Source organism: Hippoglossus hippoglossus, chromosome 22, assembly GCF_009819705.1.
Source record: "Hippoglossus hippoglossus isolate fHipHip1 chromosome 22, fHipHip1.pri, whole genome shotgun sequence".
Taxonomy (NCBI): domain Eukaryota; kingdom Metazoa; phylum Chordata; class Actinopteri; order Pleuronectiformes; family Pleuronectidae; genus Hippoglossus; species Hippoglossus hippoglossus.
Genome location: NC_047172.1, coordinates 12,588,634 through 12,609,869, shown reverse-complemented (window position 1 = coordinate 12,609,869; position 21,236 = coordinate 12,588,634). Strand labels below are relative to the sequence as shown.

The following is a 21,236-nucleotide window of genomic DNA, read 5'->3' as shown; positions in this document are numbered from 1 at the left end:
TACTTTTAATTGTGTAGCAGTCCAGTACATGTCACTTTATTACTTTACTGTAAGTGTGTGTTACTGTACATATACCAGGGACATTTTAATCTGCTCAGAGTGGCTTCACAGCTTCAAAAACAGAGTTTTCACATTTTCTTTTTACTTCTCTTTATGGAGGATAATTTCTTTTCTCTCAACATGGAGTAACTTCATGTTTTTGGTTTTTACTGTGCGTGACACATTCAAACTGTCTTTTAATCAAGTGGAATCTCAGCAATTCACAATTTTACTTATGTGATCATTGTCGTCATGGCATCGGTGAGTTGTTGGACTTATTTGCTCAGTTAATGGTAGTCAGTTTAAGACCATTGCTCCATGACATACTGTCGTCTCATGCTTCTTGTTGCTGTCAAACATTAAATGGCTTTAATAAAGTACATTGTTTCAGGTTTCATTAACTTACTTTGTGTTTTGGATGTAGAAACTCAAGTTACAAAATGACACTGACTAAGTACAGCCTAAGTACAGCCTTTATAACCACTCATTGCTTTTCTATCACACATGGCAATAAAAGGTTCAGTATCTTGCCCATCAGCCCTTCAGCATGTGGACTAGAGGAGCTTGGGATCAAATCATCAACCTTCAGGGTTAATGTGACAACCCACTCGACCGCCTGGCCACAGGCCCCCACGCTCTGCCAAGTAAGAAGTAAAACATTGTAGAGGTAGAAAATACGCTTTGCTCAACGTGCTCAGAAAAACCTGAGGCTAAATACTGGACTGTTAATGCATCTTAAGATACTGGCAGGTTCACACACTCAAGCTGTCAGTGTTTGACAAATGAACATATATATAATTATTTGGTTCACGGCCATGTAGAGAAAACATGAAATAATTTAAGTGACAGTGCTGTTGAACAGTAGTTTTTTCCATTTGCAGTTACAACATTTGAACAAGTCTAGAGCACAGTCAAATACATTTTACGTGCCGGTCACAGTTGCCATCAGTTTTCTTCTCGTAAATATTTACGTAACAATCTGATAATCTGGCCAACCAGCGGTAACGAGTGTCACTCTGTGGACTCGGGAGTCATTTGCAGCCGAAGCAGTTCGTCTTCTCTCTGCACCATCATGGTGATTTGGTCGCTGCTGCGTACGGCCTGGTAGATCTCCTCCGACGTGTTCACCTTCACTCCGTTAATCTCCACCACCACATCTCCAGGTAGCATGCCCGCTCTGAAACAAATATGAGTTTTAGCTTTCCAAAACTTGCATCTTGGATAAATCACAATCATACTTTTGCACCTTCTTACGTCTGTCAACAATTTCAAAAGGTGATTCAAATACTTATCCATGCCTGTTATGTTTTATGTCCACCAAGGAGGCTGTTGTCACCCCTGTGCATTTGTGTTTGTTTGTTTGTAAGCAAGATTACACAAAAACAACTGAACGGATTACCACCAAACTTGTAGAAAGGATGAGGTATGGGTCAGTGGAGAACACAGTCAATTTTAGTGCAGATCCAAGTTTGTTTGTCATTTTCACTTTAACATTGTGAGTGAACGTTTTCACAGGGAACACTTCAAGGATATGATTTTTCTTTTGTAAAAACTGGTACTTTTAGGGGACTGATATCTATGAGTGTGAAATTTGGTGCAGCTGGAATGAATTCAGGGGGAAAGTTGGGCCTTGGCAGAGGTATTTGCTTTACTGAGTGACATTCTAGTTATTAATGTGTGTTATTAATGCTGCATTAAATTCACTTCAACACCAAAACCCTGACATCAGATGAATTTCAGCTTTTAAAACAAGAAGCACCACTCCTCCACACACACACACACACACACACACACAGGAGCTTGGTCTGCCTACCTGTTGGCCGGGGAGCCCATGATGACTCTGTGAATCAGGATGCCATGTGTCACGTCAGGGAAGGATGGGTCTCTTAACTTCAACTCAGTAATAATGCTGAGGTAAAGGTAAAGGTAAAAAAAAACCCAGAAACAAGTGATTTCAGACATAACGCTGATGTAACAACACTTTTACTGCGACAATTCTGAGCATGAGGCATTTACCTCGGGGTCAGTGTCAGCATCATCACACCGATGTATCGCCGCTTCGTGTCTGACTCACCAGACCTGGAACCTTGTGGAAGATGGACATAAATATGATGTGTAAAAATAAATCCTTAACAAGAGAGAACAGCTGGAGGCTTCAGAGAACATGGAGGACAGAAAGAAGAGGATGTGGTGTGCAGCTGTTGATTCTTGAGTCTGCTCTTACTCTTTCTTTTCGCTGCTTTATCAAGGAAATCTCTGAGGTGATCGGATGGAATAGCAAAGGAGATCCCTGCAGTGACCTTCATGGTGTTTATACCGATGACTTCACCATCCTTATAAAGAGAAGAGGCAACACATTGAAATAAGAGGTGATCCTCACACTTGAACCAGAGTCAACAGTTTGTAATAAACACATTAACAGCTGTAATTACAGTAAGTAAAACAGTTAAAATCTCTGTCTACACAAACATTAACCATCGCAGTCGTCAGAACAGGTTTGCTGACGTCTGAATGTGATGATTAACTCTTTCAAACAGGATACGAAAACAGTGACTCACCAGATTAATCAGGGGACCTCCAGAATTTCCAAACTGCAAAACAAATCAGTCATAAAGTGACGATAAGAGGAGCATGATATGAGAATAAGTCACAGCAAATCCACTAGGCGGGCTCATTTTTTCCTGATTTACTTTTGTACTCATGACGTTTGGAAATATTCCTGCTTCTTAAAATACGTCATACGTAAACCGAAGGGGAATTACACACCGTCACTAGATGAATACAGATTCATCTACATCCCTTATACTCACATCAATGGTTGCATCTGTCTGTATGTAGTCCATGTTCGAGTTGGACAGGCCCAGCTCTTTACTGCCTCTCTGCACTGAGCTGACGATTCCCGACGTGATCGTATTCCGTAACGCAAACGGGCTTCCCATGGCGACCACAAACTCTCCCTGCCGAACGTCAGAGGATTTGCCAAGGGTGAGCGTGGGTAAAGGATTCTGCAAGACAGGGGAGAGGAGAGCGGAGTTTAACAGAACATCCTCACTTACATGATCCAATCGATCATTTGACTGTCCTGCTCCAAAATACAGATGTTGACTTCAGTTCTTATGTTTCCTTAGTGCCAACAATGAACAGCAACAAAATGACCTCTGAATAAAGATGACTTTATTCAAGTTGTTACTGGTGAGACAAAAAGAGGACAATTCATTAGCTTTGACATATTTTAGTTTCAGTTCTTTTAGAAGATGCATCAGTCACAGTTAAGTTATTCAAATAAGGAAAACTAGAGTGACGAAAAAGCACCAGAACAAAGTCTGAATATTATCTCATAATAAAGTCATATAATTTGAATGCACTTTTATTGCCTGCCAAGGGACTACAGAGGAAAAATAGCCTCTGTGGCAAACTCTGGCATATTTTCAGAAATGTTATTAATATGCACAGACCCTGACAAATAAAATAGTAAAGTAAAGCTTGAAGGAATTCAGAATGTGTTATTACTAACCCTCTGAGTATTTATTGTCAACTGTTAAACAGTTAACTTGATTTTGTTAACTCTGCCAAGACGGTTATGTTGTCACCTGGGTCTGTTTGTTGGCTGGTGTATTTATCAGCAGCATTAAACGAAAACTACTTCACTGATTTCCACCAACCTTGGTTGAGGGATTGGTTTGGATGTGGATTATGGGGAAGATGCAGGATATCTTTTTTTTCAATTTCTTTACTATGTTTTATTACCAATAAATAAATTAGGTTATCAGAGAAATTATTTTTTCTTTAATATTTTTACCATAAGAACTAGAAAATCAGGATGGTTTGGCCCTAGCAGAGGTATGCACTTTACTAAGCGCCAGTCTAGTTTACTTCTGCTTTCATTTTCTAATTCAGTCTCTGACTGTGTGTTATTGTGAGGACCTCTTACCAGCCACTAGTAATGGAAGCTAATGAAGTCCCAGTAAAATAAAAACTAAACATATAGTTCAGTCAGTAGATGTTTTGTAGCTTGTTGCCTACTTTTGCAGTGATTTTGATGGTGGCGATGTCTGCCACCGGATCAACATCCTGCACGGTGGCGTTGAACATCTCTCCGTTGGTGAGCTTCACACGGACGCCCCTCTTGTTGGCCACAACATGGGCATTGGTGACAATGAGACCATCACTGCTGATAATGAAACCAGAGCCATTTGACACTGGGACTTCTCTTCCTGAAAACGGGTGTCTGAAAAACGGAAAAAACTGTTAATCTGATTCAGAATGGAACAAAACTGCATTATTGAAGCTAATCTACACAGAGAGGAAAACATTATTTTGGCATTTGACTCCAAACTTAGAGAACAAACAGGCAGCTTCACTAAGATCAGGTATGAATGACCCAGCTAATGGCCTCCTATATATCTTATCATGTGATTTGGTGGAGCACGAACAAAGACACAGTTAATCACATGACCACAAACAGCATTTAAAAAGCATTTAATCTGAAGTTATGAAAGAGTAAACAAGCAACTTTTCTCATGTATTTGTTGAAGTTGTGTTCAGAAAATAAGTGCATAGAATAGCACATGTTCAGAATTATAACTGATTAATTTAAGTGCTTCTCAGACAACTCACCTGCCAACGATTTCAATGTACACCACAGCTGGAGCTGACTTCTCCACCACATCTGCAATGAAGTTGTATTTGTACCGGGGGCTGTCAGGTTTGAAGGGGGACGCACAGTGAGCTGATGGCAGGATGTGATCCACAAACCGTCTGGACACTGACCCTCCTCTGTCTGTTTCCTCCTCCTGTCTGTCCAGCAGACCACACAGTCCCAGAGCCACAGACACTGACCCGAGCAGAAGAGCGGACCTGCTGCTCCTCCTGTCCCAGCCAGGAGCTCTCCTGTCCAGCCTCGTGTCTCCGTCTGCTCCCCTGTGGTCACATGGAGGACCAGAGGACACCGGGCTCACTGTCCTCCCGGCCACAGAGTGAAGTCCTCGGCTTCGACACCGTGTGTTTGTCCTGAGCGCTGAGAGCAAACACCTATTGACAGCAGCTGCTGCCATGTTGCATCACCTCAGACTCAGGAGTTTGTAAACACCTGTTCAGATTTATTTATAATCCGGACCGTCTGCTGTTTATCTACCGCGTCGGTACTTTATATTAAACAATAAAATACATACTCTTCTGTTGAAGTCCTCAGTTCTCTGACACTGTTCTCTAACACGTCCGTCATGAGTCTGACCTGACAGTTCATAAGTGTTCACAACCAGACAGTGTTCTGGGCATGCGCAGTACCATTCTTCTTCTTCTTCTTCTTCTTCTGTCTACGTATTCGGTACGTGTTGTACATGTATTACTGCCTCCCACAGGACAAAACGTTAATTGCATCAAACACGCTTCGAGGACATTGAGGAAACAGCTGCCTGTTTTCACTCCCAGATCCCTTTTCATTAGGACCGTCTACATGCATCAAATTCTAACATTACTGACATGATAATCCTTGTGGTTAGATATCATATTCACTGTAGTAAATACAGTGACCTCTTTTGATTGGTTCACTGAAGAAAATGCACTGTGGCAAAGCAAAGACGTTTTATTAAGATATATGTACATTCTTGTTATTTAGATTAATGTCCTCTCTTGTAGAGGTCCAGCAATTTGTTTCTCATTTTTATTTTTTGTATGTTTTAGTTTCTCATATTTGTGAGAAACTAAAACATATATGTCTGACAACTTTGATATCGTCTTTCTCTGTAGGCATATGAGCTCTTTGTGACAGTTTTGTATGTATGTTTTAATGAATGAAAGACGTTTTCACATAACAATAATAATACATTTCTTTGTATAGCACTTATCTAAACAAGGTTACAAAGTGCTTTATAAAATCCATGGCAAATAAATGAATGAACTAAAACTAGGGCTACGTTGTAGCACTAACGGGCCCGAGCACAGGCATTTTGAAACCTGTTGCGGTTAGTGGAGAGAGCGATCATGACCAAGCGCACGTCTCTGCGTTGCATGCGTTTTGCGCACTGCGGCAAGGATAAACGCTTCACTTCCTGCGTCCGTCATGCGATGTCGATCCTTGCCTGCTAATTGCTCATTACGGTCCACGCTATCAATTGCACATCACACTGTGAACATTTTATGTAAATCGAATGATAGTTGTAAAACAAAGCTTACTTCCTGTTCCCAGTTCACCTTACGTTACGTTACTTTTAGTTACTTTTAGTTATGTTACGTTACTTTTAGTTACGTTACGTTACTTTACGTTAGTTTACGTTAGTTTACTATACGTTACGTTACGTTACTTTTAGTTACTTTTCGTGACTTTGTTACTTTTAGTTACTTTTCGTGACTTTGTTACTTTTCGTTACTTTGTTACTTTTAGTTACTTTTCGTTACTTTGTTACTTTTCGTTACTTCACCTTACATTACGTTACTTTTCGTTACTTCGTTACTTCACCTTACTTCACCTTACGTTACGTTACTTTTAGTTACGTTACGTTACTTTTAGTTACTTTTAGTTACGTTACTTTTAGTTACTGTACGTTCTTTACGTTACGTTACGTGACTTTTAGTTACTTTACGTTACTTTACGTTACGTTACGTTACTTTTAGTTACTTTTCGTGACTTTGTTACTTTTAGTTACTTTGCGTGACTTTGTTACTTTTCGTTACTTTGTTACTTTTAGTTACTTTGTTACTTTTCGTTACTTTGTTACTTTTAGTTACTTTGTTACTTTTAGTTACATTTAGTTACTTAGTTACTTTTAGTTACTTTGTTACTTCGTTACTTTCAGTTACTTTTAGTAACTTTTCGTTACTTTTAGTTACGTTTCGCTACTTTTAGTTACGTTACGTTGCTTTACGTCACGTTACTTTTCGTGACTTTGTTACTTTTAGTTACTTTTCGTTACTTTTCGTTACTTTGTTACTTTTAGTTACTTTTCGTGACTTTGTTACTTTTTGTTACTTTTCATGACTTCGTGACTTCGTGACTTTTCGTGGGTCACGTTAAGTAACTCAGATTGAAGAAGACTCAGACACACCCCAACCTTTCTGCCCCCTTCAGACTAGTATTCTGGATCATTTTATTTTTATATTTCTCTACTTTTTCTCTAAAAAGTATGCAATGCTTCAAATTGACTCAAACGATCAGACTAAAACATGATTTAAAACTTTACGTTTCGTTACTTTACGTCATGTTAACGTTACGTTACTTTTAGTGACTTTGTTACTTTTAGTGACTTTGTTACTTTTAGTTACTTTTCGTGACTTTGTTACTTTTAGTTACTTTTCGTTACTTTTAGTTACTTTTTGTTACTTTTAGTTACTTTTCGTTACTTTGTTACTTTTAGTTACTTTTCGTTACTTTGTAACTTTTCGTTACGTTACGTTACTTTACGTCATGTTAACGTTACGTTACTTTTAGTGACTTTGTTACTTTTAGTTACTTTTCGTGACTTTGTTACTTTTCGTTACTTTGTTACTTTTAGTTACTTTGTTACTTTTAGTTAGATTTAGTTACTTTGTTACTTTTAGTTACTTTGTTACTTCCTTACTTTCAGTTACTTTTAGTTACTTTTAGTAACTTTGTTACTTTTCGTTACTTTGTAACTTTTCGTTACGTTACGTTACGTTTCGTTACTTTACGTTATGTTACGTTACTTCACGTTACATTACGTTACGTTCCTTTACGTTACTTTACGTTACTTTTCGTTACTGTTCGTTACTTTTAGTTAGTTTACGTTACGTTTACGTTACTTTACGTTACTTTTCGTGACTGTTACTTTTCGTTACTTTGTTACTTTTCGTTACTTTGTTACTTTTAGTTACTTTGTTACTTTTAGTTACTTTTAGTTACGTTACGTTACTTTACGTCAAGTTACTTTTCGTGACTTTGTTACTTTTAGTTACTTTTCGTGACTTTGTTACTTTTCGTTACTTTGTTACTTTTAGTTACTTTTCATTACTTTTCGTTACTTTGTTACTTTTAGTTACTTTTCGTTACTTTTCGTTACTTTTCGTTACTTTTAGTTACTTTTAGTTACATTTAGTTACTTTGTTACTTTTAGTTACTTTGTTACTTCGTTACCTCCAGTTACTTTTAGTAACTTTTCGTTACTTTGTTACTTTTCGTTACTTTGTAACCTTTCGTTACTTTTCGTAACGTTACTTAACGTAACTTTACGTTACTTTACGTTACTTTACGTTACGTTACATTAGTTTACGTTATTTTATGTTACTTTACTTTACGTTACGTTACGTTACGTTTCGTGACTTTGTTACTTTTCGTTACTTTGTTACTTTTCGTCACTTTGTTACTTTTAGTTACTTTGTTACTTTTAGTTACGTTACGTTACTTTACGTTGTGGTGGGAATTTGTATTTAATTCCCTGGTGAGGAAATAAACCATCAGACTGAGAGATCAATTCAATGATATCAAAGTATTTAATTAATGGTCGAGAAACAATTTACAGAGAATATATTTGAACACAAACAGAGTGACAATGTTACTATTTAAATAGGGACAGAATTCTCAAAGCCACTACAGGTTTCAAGAATATGACAAATGGCTCCAATCCGTTGGGGGCTTTTATGCACAGATCGAGGGGCTACACGTCATCCTTCGATATCAGCCAGACAGGGAGTGTCCAGCGCTCAGACATCAAAAGAGAATGGGTCAAATGTCCCTCCCCTCTCCTGAGTGTATAGATACTGGGCAGAACATCAAATAGTCCCAGGGACGTTTAGGTTCAAAGGAAAGAACATTTCTTGGTATCAGACAAATGCAAACATTAAGTAGAATTATATAACTATGTTTTCAGAACTTTGAACATAGTTATGTCAGGACAAGAGGATCTGTACATTTACATAACAGGACAGTTAGATTCAGGAAATTTCCATGACATACGTCACGTTACTTTTCGTTACTTCACCTTACGTTACGTTACGTTACGTTACGTCACGTTACATTACGTTTACGTTACTTTACGTTACTTTACGTTACTTTACTTTACTTTACGTTGCGTTACTTTACGTTACTTTACGTTACTTCACGTTACGTTACGTTACGTTACGTTACTTTACTTTACTTTACGTTACTTCACGTTACGTTACTTCACGTTACGTTACTTCACGTTACGTTACTTCACGTTATGTTACTTTACGTTACGTTACGTTACTTTACGTTACTTCACGTTATGTTACTTTACGCTACTTTTCGTTACTTTACGTTACTTTATGTTACTTTTAGTTACTTTTAGTTACTTTACGTTACTTTACGTGCCAAATCACAAAGCGAGGCTGCTGTTAAGGCCAGTTTTATTGTGGCAGCAGAGGTTGCAAAATCAGCCCGGCCCTTTACCGAGGGGGAATTTGTCAACAACTGCATGATTAAAGTTTGCAACGCCGTGTGCCCAGAAAAAAGGCAAGCATTTTTAAATGTGAGCCTAAGCCGAAACACCGTTGCTGACCATGTGCGTCACCTTGCTGCCAATCTCCAACAACAGCTTGTGGGAAAGGGAAAAGATTTCATCGCATACTCCCTGATGAGAGCACCGACACTTCTGATACTGCCCAGCTGTCAATTTTCATCCGTGGAGTGGACTCAAGCCTGTGCGTAACAGAAGAGTTTTTGGGATTACACCCAATGCATGGCAGAACTACGGGGAAAGATCTCTTTGAAGAGGTGTCCAGATGTGTAGATAAAATGGGGCTGCCGTGGGATAAACTTGTGGGACTGACAACAGATGGAGCGTCTGCGATGTGCGGTCAAAAGAGTGGATTGGTAGGGAGGATCCGAGAAAAGATGAAGGAGGAAAACGTCACAAGTGAGTTGACAGCTTATCACTGCATCATACACCAGGAGTCGTTGTGTGGCAAAGCCTTGAAAATGGAACATCTGATGAGCATCATAACATTAGCGGTTAACTTTATCAGATCCAATCACCGCCAGTTCAAGTTTTTTCTGTTGCCCTATCACACAGAGGTGCGATGGCTAAGCCAGGGAAAGGTGCTGGAAAGATTTTTCCAGTTGCGTGAGGAGATCTGTGAGTTCGTGGAAAGCAAAGGGAAAGGCACAACAGAGCTCCGAAATAAAACGTTTCTGTGTGAAGTGGCGTTTCTGTGTGACATCACGAGCCACCTGAATGCGCTCAACCTGCAGCTTCAGGGGTGGGGCCGTGTCATCACTGACGCTACAGTGAGGGCTTTTAAAACCAAGCTGCGCCTGTGGGAGACGCAGATGCTGCAGGAAAACTTGAGCCATTTTCCGCACTGCCAAACAATGAAAGAGCAGGTCGCTGCCTTCCCAACTACACAGTTTGCTGAAAAACTCAGCATACTTGGTGCTGACTTCACACGGCGATTTGCCGATTTTGAAGCCCAAAAAAGCAGGTTTGAACTGCTCAGTAATTCAGTAGTAGTAGTGACACACTGAAGGCAAAATATGAGTCTGTGGGCGCTGCAGAGTTTCCACGTTTCATCCCCGACACAATGCCCCAGCTGCGCTCCCAGGCTGCTCAAACGCTCTCTATGTTTGGCAGCAAATACTTGTGTGAACAACTGTTCTCTTTGATGAAGATAAACAAAACTTCACACAGGACTCGTCTTACTGATGAGCACCTTCACTCAATCCTGAGGATTTCCTCAGCTCAGAGCCTGACCCCAGACATTGATGAACTTGTATCCAAGATAAGACACCAAGTGTCTGGCTCAGACCAGTGAGCATCACAGAGCAGCAAACGGTGCTTTGACGCATTTTCAGTTTTTAATGCAGTTTCATTTTTGCATTTTTTTTCTCTTGCTACTACAGGACATTTGATTTTTCTTTGAAGTAAATTATTTTTGGCTGTTGTTTGCCTGTAGAAAATGTTTCCACTTGAAATTACTCTGGAAAAACTGCAGATAGAGCCATAAGCAATTAATGAAACTGATTTTATTACTTTTATTTTTATTTATTTATGTATTATTTATTATTTTTATTTCATTTATTTCATAATTAATGTTGTTTTATAGGCCTTGTTAGTTCCAGGTTCAATATGTGCACTAAGGTTCTTTCAATAAGTTTTCAATAAACGTTGAACCCGTCTGGCCCTTGACTTGTAGCAATTTTTTTATTTCGGCCCACTGTGTATTTGAGTTTGACACCCCTGCTCTAATACATCAATGTATCAAAGATGAGGCAGTAGAATATATGTCCTTACAAATTCTACTAATATCATCATATCATACCTATTATCTAATAGCAACAAGTAAAGTACATTTTTGTGTTTATATTAATTTGGTGAACTTTTTCAATGTGTACTTCTGATGTAGTTGTTGGGATGAGACAGAAGATATGATACATAAACATGTATGTATGATATATAGAGTGCTGTACCTGGACTGGCTGTAGACACCGGGGAAGTAGAAGAGAGCCGTCATGACATACTGCCGAGGACAGATGCTGCAAAGCACCAAACTGATCCCATACAGAGAGGTCAGCACGAACACCAACAGGGTCAGCAGGAAACTGCGGTGGTTTGCCTGTCCGACACAGCTGTTTATCCTGCAACACCTCAATACAAACACACAAACACAACACAGACCCACAAGACAAAGATCTGTGAGACCCAAGCTGACCTGGATATGTTGGCTCCATATACCTGCTGTATTTAAAATAACTCAGTAGATGTAGTATTTGAAGTTTACATTTGAAAGACTATTGAATATTTCCTGATCCAGACTATCATGTGGGTTATTCTAGTTTGGTGGTAATAGATTCAGTATACTCACAGTATATCATGGTTGGTTCTGGAGTTTCTATCTATATAGTAAATGTGAATAATAAACAGGAAGATTAACATCATATATACATGTTATTCTTTTGTCTTTGAGGTTGTAAGTCTATTGCAGACAATGAAACAATTCAGAAACTGTGCATGAGGTATAAAGAGATTTATAAAACTGACATCATCATCTTTAATGTTCTTGGCAGTGTGCAGTTCAGGAAAGTGTCTGATAAAGCTCACAAACAAATAGACACCCTGTCTTCCTGGTTGGCCTGAGACAGATCCCAGTTTACCAGTTTTCTAGTTCAAGTTTACATTTCAAGACATTTTTGCTGGGAGCAGTTTCCATTTAAAAATCAATCTTTGGATGCAAAGAGTTTTTCACTTGAGCCCCCGCTCCCCAAAATGTCTGTGCACGGCCCTGAGGAAACCAGTGGGTACAGTAGGGGTCTTTGCTTAAGACATGAACGTTGTTGTGTAATTACAGGGCAGTTATCTAATCTGTCATAATTCAATATTCACTTTCATGTGGTGTGAATGTACAATTCAAAGAAGTATAAATATGTTATAATATCAAATCCAACCCACCAGACACAGTGGTGGTCCAGACGCTTGACGCAGGATCCACAGGTTCGACAGTGTCCGGCCCGCGGGGGTCGCATTGTTTTGCACACAGAGCATCTGCTCCACTTTTCTGTCAGGGCAGGAGGAGAGGAGGAGGAGGCCGCTGATTGGATGGATCCATTAAGATGTGTAGAGTCCTTGTTAACCTCCTCACTCTGGCTGTGATAGGAGGTGGTGTGAAACCCTGGGCCTCTCTTGGTGTGAATGAGAGATCCGATGGTGAGGATCATCCCAGCAGTCACAGTGCACAGCTGCAGATGGCTGACGTCCCCACGCGGTAGAATCTCTGTGATGAAGAGGTAATACATGTAGGCCAGAGAGAACAGCGCCAGAGTAAGGAAGAAGAGGGTGCGTCTCCTCTTGCGGTGCGTGGCGTAGTAGTACCAGAGGACCAGGCTGGGCAGAGCTGTCAGGATGATGATGCCCAGCAGGTAGTGCAGCGCTGCAGCCTGGAGCAGCAGAGGCAGCAGCACCAGGGCCGGGATCATGGAGATCTCCAGGTTGTCAATCAGGGCCCCGAGAACAGGAGAGTGACATCCGCTGTGAGGGGGTTTGTGTCTCAGCCACCTGCAGCGCACACATTCAGGCAGAGTTACAAACACTTGAAAATAAAAAAACTTAATTAGGAATGATGCTAATACACTTTCATTGATCAAACTAATAAGATGATATGAGGAAAAATCACATGTTGTTTTCTTATTAGAAGGGTCAGACCCTGTCATTTGAATATTGTGCTTTGGTGTGATGTCACACGTGTTTGGTTTTAAATAAACTGTAAAAAGATAAATAAATGGATAAAATCAAATTAATTTATGATTAAATACAATGCAACATGAAGTCACGAAGTCTCAGAAGGATCTGACACAATATTGCTCACGCTACATCAGAGCCCCTACTTGAACAGATATATTAGTCTGTATGTAATAATAGTGATGGCGCCACCTACTGGCAACAGGAAGTAAGCTTTGTTTTACAACTATCATTCGATTTACATAAAAATGTTCACAGTGTGATGTGCAATTGATAGCGTGGACCGTAATGAGCAATTAGCAGGCAAGGATCGACATCGCGTGACGGACGCAGGAAGTGAAGCGTTTGTCCTTGCTGCAGTGCGCAAAACGCATTGCAACGCGGAGACGTGCGCTTGGTCATTGATCGCTCTCTCCACTAACCGCAACAGGCTTCAAAATGCCTGTGCTCGGGCCCGTTAGTGCTACAATGTAGCCCTAGTTTAAATTTGAAGCGCCAAATCATAACATAACTTCAGTGTGAGACCTTAAAAACTTTAACAATATGTAAAACACTTCTTTAAAGTAAAAGTTTTACGTTCAACTTGTTACTAGCATATATACGTGTTATCAACAGGATCAGGATGTACATAAAGTGTCAAAAGTAAAAGTACTCATAATTTATACATTTATTTTCGGATTATTTGTGTTTATTTTGTTAACATTTATTAATTTGACTTATTAGCTGTTTCTATTGTTTTGTGTTTTAAATGTAATTTTATTTTTTCAACAATAATAACATATGTAAATATGTTATTATTATTGTTGTTTGATATTGAAAAGTGTGTCGAAATAAATAAATATTACAAGAAGTGTATTTGTAGAGCAAATTTCAACCACACGTCCTTTTCATAAAATAAAAGAGGCAAAAAAAACTAAATAAGAACCTTGTTCACATCGGCGGAAATGACGTGCGTCACAGGATCTTAGCCAAAAGCGGCAGTGGAGAGGAAATTTGAAATCTCGGGGGCTAGTAGCTAGCAGCTAGCGGTTAGCATACGTGCCGGATGTGTACTAATCTGTAAACTCGTTGTCGGACGCAATGGCTTCATTTCATCATTTACTACAACACAAAACGCCGCGGTTTGAATCTCCCGCCAAAGTTTTTGCCAAACTAAAATCTAAAGTTCAGAGAGAAGCGATGTACGCGACGGAGCCTCCGTGTAACGTCAGAGAGAAACATGGAGGAGAGTTCAGCCGAGAGGAGAACTTCCGCCTGGCCGAGGAGCTCAAGGAGAACCACACTCACGGGTTCTACCGCAGTGAAGTCCAAGCTCTGACCCTGTCGCCCATTTCCACTCCTCAGAAAAACTTTGGCTACTCGTTTTCAAACGACGGAATCCCTCCTGTGGCCGAGACGGGACACGCCTTTATGTTTAGAAACGAACACACGCCGACAAAGAGAGGTTTCCTGGAGTCCACAGCGGTGTCTCACCCCCTGACCCGGGGTCCCAGAGACCCACCTCAGATCTCAGACGGTTTCACGGTGTCCAGCAGGACTCCAGCAAAGACTCAGCCTGTAGAGGACCGCTGTGTGAGGGGTGTGTATGAGGACGACCCCCGCCGCAGTTTCATGTCCCCTGCCAAAATGTTATCCCCCCAGGGGAAGAGGCTCAGGAAGAGAAAGTGGGAGCAGCAGGAGTTCAACAAGGTCAGCAGCAGAAAGGAGGTCGGTGCTGCTGTAAGGAGTCAGACAGACACTCGCAGGGAGGATGAGGGGGATGTCAGAGGTTTCCCTGCTGAGGTGAACCAGGGGACTCGTGCCCCCTTGTTCCCAACGCCGAGATCCATGGCCATGAAACGTGAGATATCGATGCTGCTTTTTCTTGTGTCAATTGTTAAGGGAAGAACAATGAATGATGTCTCTTATGGGTTTTGCTCCATTGATCAGGTGCCTGTGTTGTTATGATGGAAAAATATCCGCCGATGTCACCGGCCAAGCTGTTTGCCTACATGAAGGAGAGGGAAAACAAAAGGGAGCATCGGAAGGTTCATAAAGTCAGCAGCAGCACCAGGGAACTCTTCAGTGAGTGTATTATAAACGCGAATGACACTCAGTTGAGTGCATTCCTCCACCAAGGCCCAACATTCCCCTCATGAAACCAATATAAAATCACGTTTTTGTGTAATCTTGTTAACGAACACAGACGAAAACACAACCTCCTTGGTGGAGGTAATAAAAGCATAATGTTTCTTTTTACGTATGTTAGTCATAGTTCTTCACATAGCTTTGTTTATATTTATATATTTGTTTCTTTTTTTTTTCTATAGGTACTAATTTCCATCAGGCCGGAGACTCTCCTCTCCACGCATCTCACAATATGGATGAAATTGAGGACACTGGCTTTACAAGGGTTCCAGAAAGTACAGTTCCTGACAGCTGCTCCAGAGACGAGTCAGCTGACAGCCAATCAGATCCCACGGAGGATATCCCGATCCCTGCCGCTACGCCACAGCCGGTTTTGCTTGAAGACCCACTCGTACTTAATTCGCCAAAGATCTTCATCCCTAAGAAAAACCAGGCTGTATTCAAGTGCAACAAATGGCCCCAGCGCACACAATTCCCAAATGTGAGTAGAGACTTGTCTACAGATGCAAACAATCCTAACGTAGGTTTGAACACAGTCTTATGTTGTAGAACATGAAAAATCTGATGACTGAACACTTTTGTGTATGCAGGCACCTTTTAGATTTTATTGTTGGATGACGTGTGCAATGGAAATAAACTGAAGTGTGTCTTCTCTCGAGAAGTTTTTACTCTGCTGATGATGCTTGTGTTTTACTCTTTTGCAGGAGAGTGTCATTTATCTTAAGAAATGGTTCTTGAGGAATAGTCAAAAGGGCCTGTTTCTTGATGGAATCCACACGTAAGTGTTTACATCATGAGACATTACAATTAACTATTTCTTAAATGCTGAATCACTATATAATCAAAATGTATCATCAGTGCTTTTATGGTTCATCTTGTTTTTCTTTCCCGCACAGCAAGGACAACGTGCCATGGAACAGTAACATCATTGTCGACAGGGTTTCTAATTCTGTGGTGAAGACTGTCTCTGGTAGGGTTTACGTTTTGGTTGGCAAGATGAACTTCACTGTCAACTCGGGTAAGTCATTTTCACTGTGGGAGAAAGAAGTGAAACATACATTAAGCATGAAACCTGCGTATATATCTATGCAGCTTTTATTTAAAGTATTGCATTGATGTTTGCTTCATATTATTTTTCTTTTATCTTTCACTTTTTGGCTGCAGGGTTTCCCAAATGGTTTATGAAGAAGTTTGTTAGTGGTTTCCCTCCAAACTGGAAATCGCTTTATGAGAAGTCTGAGTAAGAAAACCTATTTCATTCCAAGACAACCGGTATACCATGATGGTTTTATTTCTGCTGAGTAAAATAATCCTTTAGGATTAAATGACATTTTGAAATTTTGTTTTGCAGAGAAGCGGAGAGGACCAGTGAAGGGAAATCCATCATAGCCAATACAAAATCCGCGGCATCCTTCAATCAGTCTGCGAAGCGGAACAGACAAAAGAATTTCAAGACGCGTGAGTACAAGAGAAACACTTGAGCTAACAGCCCAGTAAACAAGAGCAACAGGTCCTCGTATCCACAAGTCTTCAGTCATTCACTGGGCAGAGGGATTTGTAAAATAACTCTTTATTTTCCCCAGTTTTAATCCGGTCAGACATGTTAAAGTAATTTTTCTATTTTCCCCTGTTTTCCAGCTGAATCCTGTCCTCCTGCCATCTCCTCTTCCTCTTCTACCAGAACATCTCAAAGTGGTCGGGTGATAAGGTCACCTCTGGAGTATTGGAGAGGAGGAAGAGTCATTCTGGATGCACACATGAATGTTACCATTCATGAATGTTATGATACCTCCATCTGCCTCCCTGTAAGCACCTCAAGTTGAGCCCACATGGGTTACATGATAATCCAGCATGTATTTTTTTTTATTGGTAAGGACCAGTTGTTATGGTGACAATGTTTAATTCCTGTATCTCACAGGAGGTCACTACAACAGTTTCTGCGAGGAAGTCACAGACGCCTGCCCGTTTGTTCCTGCCCTGCACTGAAGGTAAAGATAAGTGATATGATGTGGCTGTAGCAATGTGAGATAACTTATGAGTTGCAGGCAAACAAGCTGTTGTCTGTGTGTTCCAGGTGATAAAAATCAAAGTGAAACATCCTGCGACGAAGAGGCACCGGCACCAGCGAGGAAGGTCAAGGCTCCGCTCCGCAAAAGCAAACGAGCCAAGAAACCCAGTAATCCAGCTGAACCTTCTGTGGAGGCAAGAAGCAATCCTGAGGGGTGGACTGGCAGAACAAGGTCTCAAAGCAGGAGTCCACCCACGGACAAACCGGTGTACGTGGATACTGTCCCTCAAAAGCAAAACAAGCCTGAAAAGGCTGCAACACAGAGGCCGAAAAAACAGACACGTGAGACCAGCAGGCCGTCAGAGAGGAGGCGCAAACGGACTCTTGCATCATCCCCCGAATCTCCCACTGTTCATGAAGAAACATCCCAGCCACAGTTATCGGGTGACGACTTTTCTACTAAGAGAAAGAAGGAGGGGAAAGGAGTGTACGTGAAGAGTGGAAGTAAAGGTCGCAACAAGTCGCAGCCAAGCCGAGGGTCTCAGTTGCTTCAGTCTTCAGAGTCTTCTGAGGAGAGCGGAGAGGAATGGAGGAAGAGAGGAACTGCAACAAAAAATTCCAAAACAGCACAAACAAAACCTAAACAGAGCAAATGCACCAAAATCTCACCACCCACAAAGCCGATGCCCAAGCCGACGCATTCCAGCAGGACGCACAAGAGGAACAAAGGCAGCACAGTCGTTCCTCCACCAGAGCAAAATGAAGATGAGTGGACTGAGGCAGAGCTCATGAAGCTGCAAGAGTATGTATTTTTTTTTCCTCTGTGCAGCATTAGTGAAACACATATCTGAATCATGATCTCATGTATTTGTATGCATTTTTTTCCCCCCCAGGGCCGTGTCCTACTATCCTAAGCACATGTCCGGTTACTGGGCAAAGGTGGCAAAGATGGTAGGAGCACGTTCTGCAGAGGAGTGTCACAGCCAGCACACGTCCCAGGGAACATCACAGACGCCCGCCAAGAAAGACAAGAAACCCAGGAAGGGAAAAGTGGAAGCGCCAAAAGATCCAGGTAGAGAAATGTCCCTGTTTGGGGTTTATGTTGTGTGGCCTTTTGTTGGTAAAGGAGACAAATTAGCAGTAACAGTAGTAGTTATTCAATACAGCATTATATTGAACAAGTTCATACTTTAATGTATCTGTCTCCTATAAACTGAGTATGAATATATATATAATGTGTATATATAAGTTTTTAAATTATATTTATAATTTGTATTATATAAAGTTTTATAATATTTATTTCATTCATCAATTAATTTTTTATTGTCTCAATTAATCAATTCATTTTTTGGTTCCACAAAATGTCACAAAGTTGATTTGTGGGTTTTTAAAAATATTTTTTGTTTTGTAAAATATCAGAAAGTTGTTTTGGTTTGTTTTATTTTTTGCCATCAGTTCACTGAAGTTGATGATGTTGTCAAACTGCGTGTTCTGTCAGTTTATTTCCTGAAACAAATAACCAATGATTAAAACAGAAGCCTGAGAAAAATAACTATGTAGTGAGAAGGAATGAAGTTACAACTAATCTTAACTTTTTATATTTAAACCTGTAAATAAAAAATTATCTGAATGTTTTTGTGAGGACATGTAGACTTTTAACAAGCCATTCTTCTGCATCCAGTTACAGACTGTCCCATAATTTCTGCTCGAGTTGGAACCTTAAGGAGAAAGCAGCAGGTGCGTCAGTTCCTGGAGGCCATGCCCAGAGAGGACGTAGAGGACGTTTTCAGCTCTGCATACATGCAGAACAAACGCTTTGAGGTTCGTCTCTTCACGTGATGCCAGGAGGGAGTCTCCATCTCATGATTAATGACACTGTACAGAATGTAGGACTTCTTGTTCTCATGTGTCCGTCTCTGTGCACAGATCCCCTCTATGTGTCAGAGTGAGGACCACGAGTTCACAATGTCGGATTTGGAGCCCCTGACCCCCATGTCAAGGGTTTACCCTGAAGTGAAAACCCCTCAGTGTCTGCACATCACACCTGGCATGATGGGCTCTCCAGACAAGTGAATAATCTGACTACGGCATGCTAGTAGTTTGTAAAAGTTGATCAATATAACTAAACTTGTAATATTCTTGATTTTGAAGGGACAATGACGACAAATACGTTTATCAGCTCCAGAAGAGGATGAAGAAAAATCAGTTCAATGTCTGCAAACAGGCTCAATCTTCAAAGGTTATTACTTCACTGATTCACACAGTTCCACGTCTGAGATTCTTCTCTGGAAACACGTGGTTTATTGTGTTGTATTGGAAAACATTCATTCTTTGTTGTCTCTTTCAGAATTTCACACCCACAGCATCAACGAAACGAACAATGAGACGATGTGGTAACACGGGTAAGTTTCATGAGTTTACACTGGTGCTATGGAAATGTTAGAAATTGAATCCATATACCTTACACTGAAGGGAGGCCAAAATAATAGAAACGTATTACAATTCAAAAGCAATGGCCCTTCAGCAAATATCTGTTTGTAGCTCTTGTTTGGATTTTGACCGGTCGAGGTTTTTAACTTGTATCTATCTTATCACCATTTTCAGAAATTAGTAGAGGCTTTAACTGAAAGCATTTACTTCTCTATGGAAACACAAGTCTTGTTGCTTAAAATAATTTCTTTTCTTTTTTCACCAGAAAATGACACCTTTGTCGTTTGGGAGATGTTTCCAGGAAACAACGTGGGTCCTTCTGACAGCGGTGAGGAAGAGGACTTTTATTTCTCAGACAGCAACTGATCGGAGTCGGAGCTGATGCATCATAAAAAATCTGACCAGTGGATCAAATGTGAACAATAAAAACAGTTCCAGTTTCGCTCTTCTGTCTTTCACATGAAACAAGTGGCGGGATTAATGTTTCTCTTTAAACATGGAAACTCTTTACACTGTAAATATGTTGTTTAACGTCTGAGCACCAACAGTCAGTTTGTAATTATCCCTTTAATAAACATTCTTTAATTTTTAGCTTATGGTTTATTTGTGTATATTACACATTGAGAAGAAAACAATAGTTTGTAAGTGGTTCACAACCTTTTCAGCTTGTGACCTCTCAAACAAAAACATGGATTACTGTTAAAATATGAAAGACTTTTAAATAACTGAAGAATTTGTTGTATTTCACAAAAAATCAGAAATATGACTGAATAAACATTTGTGCAACAAATGTGTATTTTTCTTCTCGTTTCTCCATCACTTTGTAACCTCTGGATGATCCATTTGTCTTAATGCTCCCAGAGCTGTGTTACTGCAGTTAGTGGATTCACACTTTAGCCCAAATCTCTGGACAACATAGAACTTGCTGCTGCCAGATGCCTAATACAGATAGTTGTGATGATAAAAACGTGTGCAGTGGTCTTAGAGATTTGTTGAACCCATCTGTCATGATGCCGGGAGGATGAGCAGGGTCTTTCCTGCATCTTCTACCATGGTTGTTGTGCGTTTAGAGCGGGGGTCCGCGGAGGTACTGCAGGGGGGTCGCGGAATTTTGGGTTCATTAGACAATTTTTTATTAGGGCCCGAGCACCTCCGGTGGGAGGCCCTATTGTATTTCGAAGGATTTGTATTTCCCTTTTGGGTCTTTTTCAGGGCCTAGACATGCTCAAATTGTTACCAAAGTTTGCAGGGAATTCAAAACCCCAAAAAGTAATTGTATTCTGGAGTAATTTGAAATGGGTGTGGAAAAATGGCTCAACAGCGCCATCTAAGGAAAAGCCCCTCAGTTAGCTTTCACCGATCTTCACAAAAATCGTAGCCCAGGTGTATCATGACCAGACAAACAAAAAAGGTCGGAGGTGCAATTGGAAAAAAGCAACAGGAAGCCCGCCATTTTGACTTTAGTGGCCATATTGGCCATTTTCCACATT

The 21,236-nt window shown here is 40.4% G+C and overlaps 3 protein-coding genes across 4 annotated transcripts; 1 reads left to right on the top strand and 2 right to left on the bottom strand.

Moving 5' to 3' along the window:
* Positions 1-210: 210 nt before the first annotated feature.
* On the bottom strand, positions 211-5,289 carry LOC117755592 (serine protease HTRA2, mitochondrial-like). Of its 2 annotated transcripts, XM_034575508.1 has the most exons (9): positions 4,657-5,289; positions 4,063-4,267; positions 2,850-3,044; positions 2,598-2,630; positions 2,264-2,372; positions 2,056-2,125; positions 1,853-1,948; positions 1,020-1,216; positions 211-787 (listed from the first exon to the last, which is right to left on the bottom strand). In XM_034575508.1, the coding sequence occupies exons 1-8, from the start codon at positions 5,091-5,093 to the stop codon at positions 1,051-1,053; spliced, it is 1,311 nt and encodes a 436-aa protein (XP_034431399.1). In that variant the 5' UTR covers positions 5,094-5,289; the 3' UTR covers positions 211-787; positions 1,020-1,050. The 2 variants fall into 2 exon arrangements, with proteins under 2 accessions (XP_034431399.1, XP_034431398.1); XM_034575507.1 differs by having other exon boundaries at positions 211-1,216.
* A 4,744-nt stretch (positions 5,290-10,033) lies between these two features.
* LOC117756520 (palmitoyltransferase ZDHHC23-like) lies at positions 10,034-13,153 on the bottom strand. Its single transcript, XM_034577067.1, has 4 exons — positions 13,146-13,153; positions 12,396-12,998; positions 11,412-11,584; positions 10,034-10,083 (listed from the first exon to the last, which is right to left on the bottom strand). Exons 1-4 carry the CDS (start codon positions 13,151-13,153, stop codon positions 10,034-10,036), a joined length of 834 nt encoding a protein of 277 aa, XP_034432958.1.
* A 991-nt stretch (positions 13,154-14,144) lies between these two features.
* mis18bp1 (MIS18 binding protein 1) lies at positions 14,145-20,364 on the top strand. The gene is made up of 16 exons (XM_034576831.1): positions 14,145-15,021; positions 15,111-15,245; positions 15,491-15,789; positions 16,013-16,086; positions 16,205-16,326; positions 16,473-16,548; positions 16,660-16,766; positions 16,947-17,113; positions 17,227-17,296; positions 17,383-18,118; positions 18,210-18,388; positions 18,998-19,137; positions 19,243-19,385; positions 19,468-19,555; positions 19,664-19,718; positions 20,012-20,364. Exons 1-16 carry the CDS (start codon positions 14,262-14,264, stop codon positions 20,110-20,112), a joined length of 3,252 nt encoding a protein of 1,083 aa, XP_034432722.1. The 5' UTR covers positions 14,145-14,261; the 3' UTR covers positions 20,113-20,364.
* Positions 20,365-21,236: the final 872 nt, after the last annotated feature.